At 31.7% G+C, this 17,067-nt stretch overlaps 1 protein-coding gene across 6 annotated transcripts in view; it reads right to left on the reverse strand.

Annotated features, from left to right (window-relative positions):
• Positions 1–17,067, reverse strand: part of LOC143240213 (sideroflexin-2-like) — an 80,804-nt gene that overhangs the window by 48,998 nt on the left and 14,739 nt on the right. For all 6 annotated transcript variants that reach the window (XM_076482321.1, XM_076482315.1, XM_076482317.1 and 3 more), the window contains exons 4-5: positions 9,907–10,005; positions 2,648–2,726 (exon numbers count right to left, since the gene is read on the reverse strand). In XM_076482321.1, the coding sequence (XP_076338436.1) occupies positions 2,648–2,726; positions 9,907–10,005 (178 nt within the window). The remainder of the gene's footprint in view (positions 1–2,647; positions 2,727–9,906; positions 10,006–17,067) is intronic.

Consider the following 17,067-nt stretch of genomic DNA (forward strand, 5'->3'; position numbering starts at 1 on the left):
GTGGCAATCTCAAAATCTTATACCATGAACAGCACCTAACATCACAACAACAGAGAGAACAATATCTTGTCCAAACATAAGCATGTTTGTCAAACAACTCAGAGCTACCATCTTGTCATATAAACTGATATAGAATGCTTTGTGTCTACTAAAACTAGCCATCCTATTTGTGATAATCAAGTAGTTATTATCTGATATCTCCTTTAGTAAAACTCAGTTTCAAAGCCAAAAATGTAAAGGTTGCTAAGCCCTTTTAATCTCTTTAATTCTGTAATCATCAAAGTACCCTATCTTCTGAAGTTGATCAATCCCTGCTACATTGATTAGGAGGTCAATGTCACAAACCCAATCAACTGTCAGAGCAGTCTTTCACCTCCAACTCCTGCATTTCCTGATCTAACTTATCATGGACAGTCAGGTAAATACTTTCAGCTCTCTCCTCTTCATTGAGTGAATTGACATGATAACATTCTCATCTTCCTCCGACTACCAGTTTCTACTTCTCATTCCTGGTTGAGCCAGTGCATCTCCAATCTCATGGAGTACAATAACCTTTTCTACCCAGGTCTGAGATGCTTTTATGGAATTTGGATGCATTAATGCAAAGCTTTGTTTCCATGATAATAAATGTGTTCCTTTACAGTTTGACCATACTACTTCCAACATTTAGTAGTCTTTCTCAGTTGTTGATATGCTAAATAGCGTGTATCAACTATTGCATACCTTAACAACTCCACTTTTTCATACAGACATCATGAGACATCTACTATAAAGAGAGAACATACATTACAACAACAGGGAGAACAATTTCTTGCCCAAACATGAGCATGTTTGGCAAACAACTTACAGACCCCTATTCAGTTAGTTTACTCTTTATGCCATCATGACACATGGTAAGTGTTCATCCTAATCACATTGGCTAGTCTTGGGACTTAAAGAGATAACATCAGATGTGTCACTGATTTTGAAGATAGATAGTAAGGAATGTTAAAATAATGTTTCAAAGATATTTCATACAACAACTTGTTTCATCATTTGTTGCAGCTGTGATGATGGTTAACAGAACTTGCCCTGTATTATAAACCAGTTCCCATCCCTTGTTATTTTCACTCTACATCTTTCCACCTTGTACTCTGATGTGTAAGTTTGGTTTAAAGTTAATGTACACATAGTAGCTTATACACTTGATAAAACTACAACTTAGATAAGTCTTAATATGTTAAGTTGCATGTATGGATAAATATGGCCAAATATTATGTCCCAGGGCAGTTTAGGAAAGTACACAAAGCATCCAACTCTTATGGTATCATTTAACTATTCTTACCCAAAGCTTCTCAAAAGTTTGCAACTGTACTTAATTTATACTGCAACACAAGAAGCTGTAGGTATATATATTGTTACATCCCAAGCAGAATCCCATGTGAAAATGATAAACGTAAAAGTGTCAAAACATATGAACTGCAGCTTCTAAAATGTAATGTTTGTGCCCAATATCTACATAAAGTTTTCACATGAGAGCAGCCATGTACAATAGCATTGTTTTCAATCCATTCTGACTGTTTTGTTAATGTAATGGCAATTTTTAGTTATTTATTGGTTACTGTACACTAACTGATTCTACAGGTTCATCATTTTTTAATTTAAACAAACCCCTACATATTAATTTCCTAGTAGACCAGAATGGTCTACTTTCTCAGAATTCATACAGGAACTGTGGCTGGGAACTAAACCATATGGTTCTCCTTTTTAGACTCTGAACTATTTCCAACAGGCAAAGTGTATGTATCATTTGTTTCAAAGGACATTTTTGTACAACACTATGCAGTTTTGTGTGATACACTGTCTCTGCACTAAAGCAGCACCTGTTATAATGGCCTACAGAAAAAAGAAATATGTAACAAACAACATACCTGATCAACCAGCTGTAACAGAAAAGGTGTAGAGTGTGACAGACCAAAATAAAAAGTGCCAAACCAAAAAAAGAGAGAATCTAATTTTCATTTCCTGAATTGTATTAAGTCTTAGAAGAACTGTCAGGATGAAAATGAGAAGAAATTGTCAGCAAAGCTTAGGAATCTTGCACATTAAGACCTGTACCTCTTCAGTAGATAAAGTCAGGCCCGATACCTAGGTAGTGATACCAAAAGCCTTGTCTGCTGTGATGGTAATTTCTGTTGTCTATGTATTGAGGTTATTCTAAGTTATCATATAACTTGATAACAATAAAAAAATGCAGAAAAAAGAAACAATTTAATGCAAACAGTAAAATAAAACTGGTGATAAATATATTGACAAGGAAGTACAATCGTAAACAACTGTCACATGTATAAAAGTACACGTCTGCATGATGTTGTATCAATCGAGAAAATGATAACTAACTGTGAAGCTAGTTGCACCAATATAGGTGCCACAGTATTATTGGTGTAAGGCGGTCGCATGTTATATACATGTTCAAAAGTGGTATTAAATTTGTGGGAATATAAACAAGTGTATTCAGCATTAAAATTTGTTACCAATGCATAGGGGCAGAAAGAAGATCAAGATACCTTCAGATGAGAAGAGGAATGACTGTAATGGAATAATAAAATTACCACTAAGTATAACAAACTTTATTTTTTACTTTCACAGAACAAATCATGTAACTCACATGCTTTAAGAAGTTCTTCAGACCTACAGCTGTTATCACTGCACTCGTTGTTGCAGATATGTAAGCAAATGCAATTTTCCTAAAAAAAAACAAACAAACAAGTTTAAGTAAATATGCATATAAAACAACGTTATAAAAATGAAATAGTCATGATCATATATACAAAGAAAATAAATATGCTTTACAATTTCTGTCTCTAGAGAAAAGATATTATTTTCATTTACATGATCAAACCATATTGTCTAGAATGAAACCTGAAATACTCAGGCTTCATATATGGTGTTATAAACATTAAACTATGTATTTAAAAATATACAGAACAATACATATAAGTTAGATAAATAAACAAATGCAGCTACAACATGACAAGCATAAACATACACAAAAAATTAAATCATTGGAAAGAAAGATATACATGGTGTTCATTTTAGCCAAATGACCTTCATTAGGGCACTCCATAATAATACACAGTATAATAATACAAAGAATTGAAAGTAGATTTCTTGATCACAGTCAGTGGAGGTTCAATAAAAAGAAAGTACAAGAGTACTGAAACAAAAAAGATTAAAAGAAACTTCCAGTTTAGAAGGAACCTATAAGAGAATCTAGGTAGGTGCATTATGGAAATAATATTAAAGAAAAAGAGCATATAAAATAGATAACAAAAGAATGAAAAATAAAAGCACAACAAACATATTGCATTGCACTAAACTACAGGATTGTAAAACTATTTAATATGAATAATAACATAGTATTGATGTGAGTAATACAAATAGATGTTCATCACACAACTACAGAAATAAACTCACAAGTGCAACAGAATTTATTGCAATTAAATTTCACTACAAAGAAATGCAGATATGAATTTATGAGAGGTATTAACATTAAGTTATAAGAACTTTTAAAAAAACTAAATATGTACTTTTCCTCCTTAATCCAATTTAAAACTGATTTTAGCAGCAATTGACATGAAATAGTGGTGAGTTATTCTTCATTTTGGTTGCTGTAACCCAGTCCCTCAAACGTTTTTTCAAACTAGATTGTACAAACAAACAGACAATATTTCTACTTCCAAACGTGTCATCTGGCTGCATAGAGTAAAATATTGATTCTCATCAAAGTTCTTCACATGAAATAATCTGCATTACAGCAGTGATGACAAAATACACACTGAGACATTAAAGATTTCCAGGAGATGAAAAGGTTATAAACTTTGTGAATAAAGCTGACAAAATTTCACACACTGATGCCTCAACCAGTTTGATCCCAAGCAAACTCCAAATTCCTCAGCTATCATATATTATCAAAAACTTATAAATGCTTCACATATTCTTACAAAACATTCCATCTTTTAGAGCTCAGTGAATTTCTGAGAAAATCCTCTCTGAAATTCCCATTACTCTATTCTGAAAAATAAAAAGCCATACAGGTATCACTGTTCACACACAAGTGAATTACACTGTCTCATAAAATGGGTGTTTCCCTTGTAATAAAGTTAAATTTCATGCCTTTAACTTTATAAAAAATTGCAAATAGTTTCTTTGATCAACACAGGAAAATCCCTCATAGCATCATAAAACCAATGTTTTAAAACTCAAAATACAGTTCAAGAACTGCAATTATCAGTAAGTTGTATAAATCCATACTATAATAGAAGTTAATTAACCACAAAACCTTTGTCAAGACTAAGAAAAGGCCTTCATGTTGCCATACACTTTAATAAGTTTGACCATTTCACCAGTTACACAGTTCTCCTTGGTAATGAAATTGTACTTTAATCAAGAACTAACAGAGAGAGAAAAAAAAGGCCTACTTAATCAGTACTTTAAACACTATAACCTCAAACAGCATGAATCTTGATCTCAGAATAAATATTTTTCTTTTAAGTTAAAATCTTCCTGAAAACTCTCAGAAAATTTTGTTTTGGAACTAGTTTCTATGCTATTGTTTTAATAATGTTTTAATTTCTATTACTCATAAATTATTTCTCTACAAGGTGAAGTAACTGTCCATTAAACAATGGAATAAAACCTTTTTTGTAATAGGACAGAAAATTGTGCTTCTACTTTTGTGCAGCAAACAATTATATCTTTTAGTTATTACAACCTTTGTACTTGTTTGCTGTTGCCTTAGGTTGCTAAGCCTTTTCAACTTCTGCACTTGAAGGAGGTTAAAAGAAAGTTTTTTTTGTTTTTTTTTTTACCTTTATATATATATATATATAATTATTTTTAAAATAACTATATCAATACTACAGAATTCCACTATGATTTATCAAGCTTAGAACTAAGCTGATTTTTTTTCTTTAAAAAAATGTAATTTCAAGCAGAGTTAAGACACAACTTGAAATCTTGGTTCAAAACAATGACTGGCTTTCAAGTACTTTAAAATAGATAGTAAAGCAACCACAGGGATATTTTGAGTTTTAAATTGGTTATTTACATGCCATATATTGAATTAAAGCATATATATAAGGGACAATTTCATAAAAACAAAAAGAGGTGAGTGGCCCACTATGTCTAATTTAGTAAATTAGCAGTGTCTCAACATATAGAAAAGATATGAGTTTATTATTTTATATTCTACCTTGTAATTTCAGTTCCTAATTTGAATGAAATTACAGACTTAGTATTCTGACATCACAAATATCTAACTTGAACCAAACCTGCAATCAACAAATCACAAACCATAAAAATCAATATTTAGACCTTTTTTTTAATATTTACTTTTAAATTAAACTAATATATAATACTAAAATTTGATTTATAATCTTCAGTTTGATACCAAATATACTGACACAAATTCATAAAACATTGGAAGAATAAAATTTTAAATGCAAATCAATAAACAAGACTTTGACCCATGACCCGTTGGAACAGGTTTAAGTTCAGGACTGTGAGATAATTGTTCTGTTAAATTTTGGAAAAATATAAAGAAATGTAACTGTAAGTGAAAATCCTATTTAAAATTCCTACTGTTCCATTCTGAAAAATAAACAACCATACAGATATCACTGTTCACACACAAGAGAATTATAGTGTCATATTTTCTTTCTTTTGCTTCCTTCAGTTACAGAAGTGGACTTGAAAATGTTGAGAATAATATCAACCATAGAAACACGTTTTACATAATCACCAGTAATCATATATCTTTACTGCCTTTGAGCAGAGAATTTTTCTTTTTAAATTTAGTTTCCTCTAGTTACAGTATTTATTAATTACTTCCAAACAGGCTAGGTGCATTGCACCTAATTCATGACCATCAAATTAGCTGTGAGATTAGTCATACTATACCTTTTAATAATATATATTTATATTCACAAATTTCTGCAGTGTATCAGTACATATCATGAGACTTTATACACAAAAAAGTAGATTTTTTTATTTAAGTCTTTCTATTAATAATGTTTCTTCACCTGAAAGCTGTCAAATTTAATTTGTGTAATCTCAAAATCTTCTAACTGAATAACATTTTCTCTTTTCAAAAAAGCTTTATATTTTATGTTATTTTCCACTTTCTAACTTTATACATGGATGCTCAATTTGACTGATCTTGTAACCACCATAAAAAATTAGGAGATAAACCCAAATTACCTTTTTTTTTTTTAGAATGACTGTAAAGTGTAAAAAAAAACTGCAACTGTTTAGCCTAAATAGCTTAAAGCTTGTATCAGTAAATACCTGTTTCTACTTTATTTTATTGTTCCATTGAATAATGTGCAATTAATAATCCCACTTCACAAGACGTAATTTATTCAGAGAGCTTGCAGCTCACATTACTACATTATTCTATCAAAATATGTAACACATAAGCACACCTTTAAAATAATGTTTATTTTACTTTCTCTTTATCTTACCTAATCTAACCTAATAAGTTAATAATTTTTAAATCTAAGTTACTTTTATAATAATAGAGAATACATCAGAAAAAGAAATATAGTACTTATCTTGTTTTGTTTTTACTCTCATCTCACAATGAATCTTAGCCTACTTTTTCATCAGTTGTACTATTATACTAAATATATTTTTATTTCATTAAATAATTCAACAAAAAACACAGAATAACAACATTCAAAATGCAAAGAATGTCCTAAGTATCACAGTCTTTCTGGCTTTCTAAATATCTAACAAAAGCTGTGAAAATTTTAGCTAAGTTCATCAATGTGATCCCTATGGGAATATAGTTTCATCTGGAAGCAAAATAAAGAATTTTGCATACAAAAAAGAAATATAACATAATATGTCCTTTGACAGATTAAAAGTTTGGTTTTCTATTGGTTATAAATAATACAGTGTTAAATGTCAAACAGAGCAACTGACTATTTGTGTAAGAGAAAGAACGTGTCAGGTAGGAACTGAACTAGGGATCCGATTTTCTGGTTTATGGCTCTGAAACCAAATAAGATTGAAGTCCATAAAAATTATGCTTTCCCTGAAGAATGAAAATATTATAATGAGTAATTTACATTAAATGTTGTACTTCTTGTAGGAGTGGTAAATAAATTAGAGAAGAGGGGATACCTAAAGAGCAAATTTCACAACCCTTATACTCAAGGAAATAGACAACTTTTTAATATTGTCTTACAGCATTAAAATATACTCTTCAAAAAAAGAAACGCAAAAGGGATATTTTTTTATTTTAAAGAGAAATATATGTAATAACATTACAAGCTCAGAGTATGTGATGTTACACGTGTTAAGGCACTGATTGTTAGACCAAAATGACAATAAAAGTTGTGCACTTTGAAAACGGAGGAAAACATCGGATTTTTCGCCAAAACGCATTCGTGTCCAATAAATTTGTTTGAGAGATCTGCATGTTCTGCAAGTGCAACATGTGCAAAATCCCTATAAAAGTGACAGGTTCTCGGTTTCCATAGCTCAGTGTTAAGCCACCAACACGCAATACAGTTACACCAAGACTGACTGAAGCACAACGCAACAATGCCATTGGTCACTTGGAAGCAGGCAAATCTCAATCAGATGTTGCCAAAGCTGTGAATGTCCACCCAAGCACCATCACAAGGCTATGGAATCGTCACCAACAACATGGATCAACTCGTGACTGTCCACAATCTGGCAGATTTCGTGTGACCACGCCCACACAAGATCGCTATATCCGGTTACGTCACCTTCAGGATAGGACCACCACTGCGACGTCTACTGCCTCAACCATACCAGGGCTGCGTAGGATTTCCGATTAGACCATACGCAACTGTCGACGAGATTCTTAGGCCCCATGTGCAACCCATCATGGTGAATGTCAACGACATTTTTCAACATGACAATGCCCGTCCTCACACAGCTCGACTCACCACTGTCTTCTTGAGACACCACAACATCAATGCTCTTCCCTGGCCCTCCAGATCACCAGATTTTAACCCCATCGAACATCTTTGGGACGAGTTGGACCAACGTCTGTGACGGCGACAACCTCAACCGCAGACTCTACCTCAGCTTGCAAAGCTTTGCAGGCTGAGCAGACAGCCATTCCACAGGATGTGATTCGTCATCTCATAGCTTCCACAGGCAGGAGATGCCAAGCAGTTATTGATGCTCACGGAAATACTCATTATTGACGTTGAGTGACATTAAACTAGTGAGCGTGGACTTCGCCTTTGCAGACTTTGGATGTTCAGCAGTGAATGTACAAAGTTTCACACATGTCATACAGAACTGCCCAGAATAAACTTGTTAACAATATGTCTCAAATTTTGCCTTTTGCGTTTCTTTTTTGAAGAGTATATAAAGCTTATATAATATTAACATTTAGGTAATTAGCTATGTTTTGATGCCAAGTTTATACATATATCACAAAAATAAAGGACTTTCATCCTTTCTTAACAGGAGCCCCTTTAAATGCTTTTCTGTGCAAGTCACTGTTTCATATTCAAAATTTTATTAAACACCTTTACCCTTATCACATGTGAATGAAATCAATAATATAATGTATGTTATGATTTAAAGTCTTATTTTTATCCAAGTTTGAATTCCTTTATTAGAAAGTAAACCTTTAAAAAACAACATAAGACTTCAGGTGTGTTGTCAACAAGTTATGAAAATTCTCTACTTTGGCTCTCTGTATCTTCAATAAAACAATGGTAGCTGAATAGAGGTACTTCTACACAATAAGTTGCTTACATACCCTCATGACATGTTCAGTTCAAATATCACTGAACGAATACAATTGTAGTAAATTTTTTCAAACTCTGACAGATGCCACAATCACCTTCAACAGATTTGAGCTTTATAATCTACAAGTAGATGCTACATATAAGTGTATATTCACATTATAATCTAACAACAGTTATTCAGCTATTTTAAATTGGAGTGCAGTTGTAGTCTTAAATTATATACAACTGACTCTAGTATTGTTGGGTGCTTGATCTACTAAAGCACTTACAGTTGTTTCTTACCTAAATGTTATAGCTAGAGATACTGTATTTAGGTCTTATATATCACTTATTTGTGTATTAGTTATGTTTTAAAAGCATAACTGAAATGTATAAACATTTTTTAAATATATATCATACACTGCATTCATTCTTAAGGCTAATAACATTACACATTGAGCTATACTTTTGCTGGGAAACTGTAATGCATCTCAAGAACATCACTGACTTATGTCAGGATAAATAATAAGTCATAAACCATAAAAAATTAATTATGTGTGAAAAGGAACAAATCTGAAATTACAAATTTAGTCAAAGAAAATGCTTTAAAGATATTGTATAAAAAAATTAAAAATGTTTTTTTTTCCTGCATTACATAAAATCCACACCACTCAAGAGAAATCAAGTCACGTACTCAGATTAGTACTTTGTTAAGATTATAAAACTTATAACATTAAAACTTTCAAATCTGAAAGCAATTAAGAAAATTTAAGCCTTAAAACCAATCACAAAGACAACTGAAATCTGTGTTTAAGTTTAAATTGTGTCTCAAGAATTTATTTATGGTAAAGAACTAAATATCTAAATTATATACATCATCATACAAGTGTCACAGTAGCAAGTACAATTTGATGTACCAAGGAAATAAAAAGCACCACTTACAATAAAGAATATACAGCAGAAGCCTAAGAAATTGTATACTATTTATTAGCATACAGTAAAACAATGTGATCCTCTAGTACATCATGTGCAATCTAATTTATTTTCAGAATATACCATGAAAGAATACTAAAAATCAGAGATTACTTATTGCACTTCTGGATTATTCAAAGTATATATATATAAAATTTTCTGCAACCAAACTTACCTTAAACTGAGTTCAGACTGAGCATTTCTGTTAGTGTAATTCACTAGTGCATTGAAAGACTGGTTAACCCACTGCCAAAACACGACAGCTGATGTTGTTCTGCAAACAGAAATTGATGCTTTTGTATGATGTGAATGAACAAGTGATAATTCAAAATAAAGTTTTCATGATCAAACTTTAAACAAAAGATGGTGAGACATAGCTAATTCAAAATTCATTTTTCATCCAAATAATATCATGCATCTTCCTGATTTTAAAGTTTATTTCTGCACTACCATGTCCATCAGATCACATCCAGTCTGGCACTGGAACAAAAGGCTTTGTCTATAATGGATATTTCATATTATATTATAAAATATTCTTCTTTGTTTTCATTTGCAAATTATTACAATTACTGAACAGTTTGTTAATGGTAATGTTTATACTCATAGTTTGAATCATTTTTATGATTTCTTTTGCTTGATATGTACAGAATTAGAAATCAAGATAACAGTATATAAAGTGAGATTAAAATGAAAATAAGATTTTTTTCTCTCTACTAAATGAAATTTACAATAGTATAAAACATATTAATAGTTTACACTGTGAAAGGCTGTAACCAATCAGACATAACCACACTAGCATAATGCTTATAAAAAATACAGTCATCTTGCTTCCAGTGAATGAAGTGGTGATTGCACCCACCACTACCATAAATGACACATGAGAAATGCTAGAAATCAAAGTTTTGAATATGAAGACTACTTCACACAATAAACTGAAGTTCGTGTTTTTATAAGAACTACATAAAAACTCAGGCAGAAGTAATAAGTTTTATCTCTTCCAAAGTGATGTTAATTAATTTAGACAACAATCCAGTACAAATCTGTTAATTATCCCACTGTAAGTATAGGTGTGAAGGTTAATTCCAAACCAGTAAAGCAGACATTAGCAGAAATGACCTCAACAATGTTTAGCTGCTCAAAAATCACTGTTTAAGAGAAATAACTAATTCATAAAGCTGAACCTAATAACAAGCTCCAAACAGGAAATGAACAAAGCTGGAGAAGCATGCTCTTTAGATATGATTTCAAATTCAAATTGTTTGACAATAATAATTTTTGTATAGTGCAGAAGATAAAAGTATCATAGTCGACATACAACATTTATAATATAGCATATCAGGGGACAATAAACATAAAATCTCAACCACAGGTGTCAGAAATTTCATACAATACTACATTGTAAACTAACCATTTATTATAATCACTTATTGTTTGTAACTCATCTACATGGATTACCTGTAAATTTCCATAAGTATTTCCAACAAAACAAATGGATAAAAAAGATTAGATTTATCCAAGATGATATTTATGAGTGAATTCAAACAACCTACAAAAAACAGTCTATATTACTTTTCTTTTTAGAACGTCTTCATATTGTAACATGAAACTAATTTTTTTCTTAAATAGCTTTAAGCTGGTAACAGTAGACATCTGTTTATACTCAAATTTTATTATTTTATTGATGTTTGCACCACATTTAACAATTCCAACACAAAAAGTGTAAATCACTTTGCAAACACGTAGCTCACATTTCCCTATCAAAATAACACACATACTACTCGAAAGTTGTTCGCAAGTGTACTATGTGAAAAATATCTATTATTATTCTTTACTTTATCTAATCTAACCACATCTAATAAAAATAAGTTTGATTTTTACATTTTAATTTTTTTCTAATCATAAGTATAAATACTCATGAGAAACAAGAAATAAAATACCCATTTGGGTCTTCTTTTTTTTCTCTGTTGACTATCCCGTCAAACTTATCCCTACTTTTTATACTTTTTTTGCATTAAATATTTTTTAGTTAATTAAATTATGCAACAAAAAACTCAGAATAATAAAGTAAAATGTAGATAATGTTCTAGAATTATCACAATTTATCTGACTTTCTAATTGTGTGATAACAACTGTTAAAAAAGCTTAGGGATCTTTAGTTTAAAAAATGCAGCACACTTTGTTTAATTTTAATGTGTTATGTTTTGACTTAAAAATTTATGGTTATTATATATATGTCAGTTGATAGATTATACATAACATTGTACCAAATATAAGAAAGAATTATTGATAATTTCTAGAAGAGAGGATTTCACAACTGGATAATAGTAGTCTGATTTACAATTTTATGACTGTACCAAAATAAGATTAAAAGCTATAAACATTATGCTTTGTATGAGTGATGGCACTATACTGAGTAATTTACATTGAATTTCATACTTCTCAAATTAGGTTTCTTTTGAATTTTGCACAAAGCTACATGAGGGCTATCTACACTAGCTGTTTACTAGTGAAAGACCAGGAATAAGACAGCTAGACATCACCACCAACTCTTAGGCTACTCCTTTTTATCCAACCAATAGTGGAGCTGACTGTCACATTATAATGCATCCACAGCTAAAATAGTCAGCATGTTTGGTAGGATATGGATTCAAACCTGCAACCCTCAGATTGTTAATCACACACCCTAACCATCTGGCCATTTTGGGTCCATGCTTCTCAAAGGGGTGGTAAATAAATTAGAGAAGAGGGGATACCTGGAGAGCAAACATCACAATTCTTATACTAGGGATAATTCAAGATTCTGTTTTAATGTTGCCCTTTCAAATTACAAGGGGAGATCTCACCTTCATCATGTGTGCACATCCTACACAACTATAATCATGTCCACTGGGAACTGATATCTAGGGGGATGATAGGAAGATGAACAGTAATGCCAGGGTGTATCCCCAGTCCATCACCATGTGGCAATAGGAATGCATCATACAGTTCATGGTAGAAGGAGGCTAAGCAACCACACACATCAGAGGTTTATTTTATTGGTTATCTGAGACAACAAAAAATTCCTCAAACAACCAATTTAAACCCTGTGTTGTTCGATAGGCATCTAGCTTCCTGGAAGAGAACGTTACTCACATCAGCACTGCAATATACTCTACACTTATCCATTCCCACACTCAACACATAATGTTGAATCCAATTCTCAAACAAAAACTGGATCATTGGTGCTGCTAGCTGGGAAACTCGAGGTATATAATTGATGATTATTTTCAATAAGGTCTCTTAACTAGTTTTTAGTCAGATGAATTGAAGTGTAACTAAAAGTTGTTTCCAATCTGTTAGCTAGGAGAATTGCTTTCTCTAAGTCTGTTTTTGCCATAATGTCCTTGTATTTTATTTGATAAAAACTACTGCTACTGTTTTTATCTGTAATTCTGGTGTAAGTTTCCAATAGTTGTATGTGTTATTTTACAGATGTGGGTATTATAGTATCAGGTCATCCCTTATGTGATGTTTGATTTTAGGTTCAGGAAAAGAGAAAGGATTTCAAATGCTTTTAATGTTATTTAATCAACAATGTATGTTCCATTATCATTAATTACTTCCTGTCAATGATTCACAAGCTTCAGAATGCCACTTCTATAAAATTCTTGGGGTTTGGAGGAAAAGAATGTGGGAGGGAAGTTATGACATCTTCATGTGTTCCAAGCTCTTTTCCATTAAGATAGTTCTACAAACTTCAGAAAAGATAATAATCAGATGGGGAAAAATAAGGAGGATGTGAAAGTTTTTCCCAGTCTAGCTCTTCAATCTTTGCAGATATGATTCTTATTGTATGGGACTGTGCATTATCCTGGTGTAACACAACATCTTTACAACTGATCAAAGCAGACATCTTTTCTTTCCATGCAACACTCAAACGCTATAATTGTTGACAATAGATGTCTGATGTAATCATTACATCAAGTGGCAGCAACCCAAAGTGAATCACACCAAGAATATCCCACTAAATGCTTAACAAGTCTTTCCTAGGGTAGAGGTCCATTTTGAGATGTGCTTTAACCAGTTTACCTGCACTGGACCATTGTCTGTGGTGCTTAACATTTTTATAAAATATCCATTTTTCATCTCCAGTCACTATCCTGTGCAAAAAAAAGTGAGTTACGAACATGAGAGAGCAGAGAAGTGCTAATGTCCAATCTTATCTAAGGTTGACTTCTTTCATATCATGGGAGATCCATTTTCCAAGTTTTGACACCTTTCCAAGCTGTTGCAGATGATGGTGGATTGTTGAATGGATTGAATTAAGCTTCTATTCTAGTTCTTCAACAAAATCACAATCAGTATTGTGATTACAGCACAATCTTTGTTAAGTGCAGCTAGAAGCAAATCATCAGTAAACTCAACAGGATGACCTGAACATAATGCATCACTAAAGATGTAGTCACCTGATCTGAACTTCTGAAACCACCTTTGACATTTTCTTTTATTCAGAGACTCTACACCATAAACACCTTGAATGTTTCATGTAGTTTCTGCTGCACTATTGCCTTTTTTTAAACTCATAAAGCATTATATGCCTAATATGCTCCTCAGACACATCCATCTCATAAGGGTTTATTTGATTAATGATCAGAAAAAGTGGTGTTGGGTGAGTTTCTTTTATTTGTCTGAACATTTTTATACATTTCCTGTGATATATTTTGGCCATTAAAGCCTTCTACAAAGATAGAAATGATGATGCACTTTCTGCACTAAATTTTTGAACATTACTTGTGAGATGGCCTGATATTTATAGATGTGGCAACAGCTTTTGTAATTTCAGTTGAATATGTATGTCAAACTTGGTTCTACTTTCAACACTGGTTTTGAGAGACAGTGGAAAATTGTTTGCTATGTTGTTGAAAGTTTTCAAGTCTGTAATACTGCAGCTAAATACTGACAGGGGGTCTTGTTGTATTTGATGTTTAGTTTTTAGTGCGAGTGAAACAAGGTAGTGATCAGTTGTAAATCTGAGAATGGACTTTAAAAGTCTCTGGTTAAGATTAATAAATGTGAAGGAATTTTTACATAGTATGCAAGACTTGTCTTTCTACCAACTGCACTTGGTGGCAGGCCAAGCTAGTTTGAATGAAAATTTTGAACATAATTGGCTAATACTGCTGTTCTATGTAAAGGTTTTACAAGCTGTAAAACTGTATGTTTCCTTAAGATATTATATAACATTAGCATGTTTGGGATTTTTTTTCCAATGTAACAAAACTTCAAAGGAAATAAAGTATAAAAAATACAAATATTCTATTTGTGGTACCATTTATTATCACTGTAAAACAAATGGCAAAATATATTTGCCCTTAAATAAGGATTCATTGTTAGTTTTAAAGGCAAAACGTTTTTACTTTTTTATGTTTTCCTTTATTTATTGAATTCTATTTTTGCTTGTATTTTCTTTTGTTTTAGTTCTGAATTTGAAATTTAAACATTTTTCTCCAAATCTGCACACTCCTTTCACTGAGGAGGAAGGAAAAGGGGAAAAATGTGATATTAAATATAATAATATGAGCATTTAAACAAAATGGTTACACCTTTACCTCCATCAAAAACTCCCTGAAGGAGAACACAACACAAAGGAAAGACAAGAAAAAACACTATTACCACCATTTATTTCCCTACATGGAAACTTTCAGTAAAAAAATTCAAATACATAGCCAAGTCCAACATATATATCTGGTAGAAATCTTACAAGGCAATAAAACTGATTACAGTGAAAACCAAACAGGAACCTAATCATGAATAACAAAAAACATCATATATGAAATTCTTGTATTTAAACATACACTGAAGAAACAGGAAGATGACTTGGAACAAGAATAAAAGATAACAAACACAGCATGAGACTCACAATGATACAAAATTCAGCAACTGCAGAAAATACTGTGAGAATTGGACACAAAATAATCTCGGATAAAACCAGAATCATCAACACAAAGTTTGGAAAACAAGAAATATTAAAAGATATTTCTACACTTACATAATAAAACCTTCATTAAAAAGAGATTTGGGATTAGAGGTGATCAATCTGTAGTTATCACTGGTTGAAACCACACACAATCTTTTCACTAATGAAAAACACTATTGGCCAAGAAAGGAAGTCAGGCATATTGAGTTGAATAAAGGTACAAAAACTAAAAAAATATCAGTAATTTTTGTAAATAAAACCCATTTAAAACACTAAAAGTCTTGTGATTGTTTTTTTTAGGGTATTTGTATATCAATATTCTCATAATGGATTTTTTTAGGGACTAAGTTATTTTGCTTTTTGTACAGATAACCAGCACAACCTTCTGAACAACCCACGATACAGGTCACACAGTCTTTCGAACTGGCTAAAAATGTCCTTAAAATTGAGCCCTGCACAAGTGAAGACTAATATGATTGGTCTAGCTCCAACTATCAATGTATTTGCCAGCAAACAACAGTCAGAGGAGCAAACTGCATGCTGACGGTATCTGGAATTGTACATCAGGTGTGTAGTAGGATGAGTACCACTGCCAGTTATATCAGCAGAATATCACCATCCTACTCTCAACTGAACTGGAGTGAGCATACCCAAAAAGAAGTCTCCATCATCTACCAACACAGCTACTAGAAACATTAACATTTTCTTAAACTGAAAATGTATTTCCAGTAATACTTACCTCTTCTGATTCTTATAACTATCACTTGACTACCAGGGCTTCTTTGCCATCTAAGCATTAGTCTGATTTTTTCACTTCCTCCAGTCTTTTATACTCCATTCAATTGCCCTTGGTAATAACTGTCTTGTGATACTTTTCACGTGTGTCAATGTGCCCTCCATTCTAGCACTGTATATAAGCATCTCATTAAGATAATTTTATTACTTTTTTGAGACTGACATTCTCAGAGGGAAAGAAAAGTGGTAAAGTGTCAGTAGAGGTAAAAATTATTACAAATACATTTTCAATTTAAGAAAATATTACCTCTCAAACCATAATTACTTCCACTGCTATTACAGCTATAAACCATTATAAGCTGTAAATCACTTAAGGAACATGAATGTCATGTTAAACAATTGAAATACATTACCAATTACTTCATGAAACATTTTTATTATGTTATTATCATCTATTTTGTCTAATCTAAAAATATTCCTATTTCTACATTTTAGTTACTTTTATAAAAATAAATAAATACACATGAAAAACAAAAAATACAGAGTTTACCCTTTTCTTTATACTATTGGTAGTAATGTACTAAATAATTTGTATTTAATGAAATGATGCACAAAAGAACATAGAATATTAACATGCAAAAATCA

Source organism: Tachypleus tridentatus, chromosome 13, assembly GCF_004210375.1.
Source record: "Tachypleus tridentatus isolate NWPU-2018 chromosome 13, ASM421037v1, whole genome shotgun sequence".
NCBI lineage: Eukaryota > Metazoa > Arthropoda > Merostomata > Xiphosura > Limulidae > Tachypleus > Tachypleus tridentatus.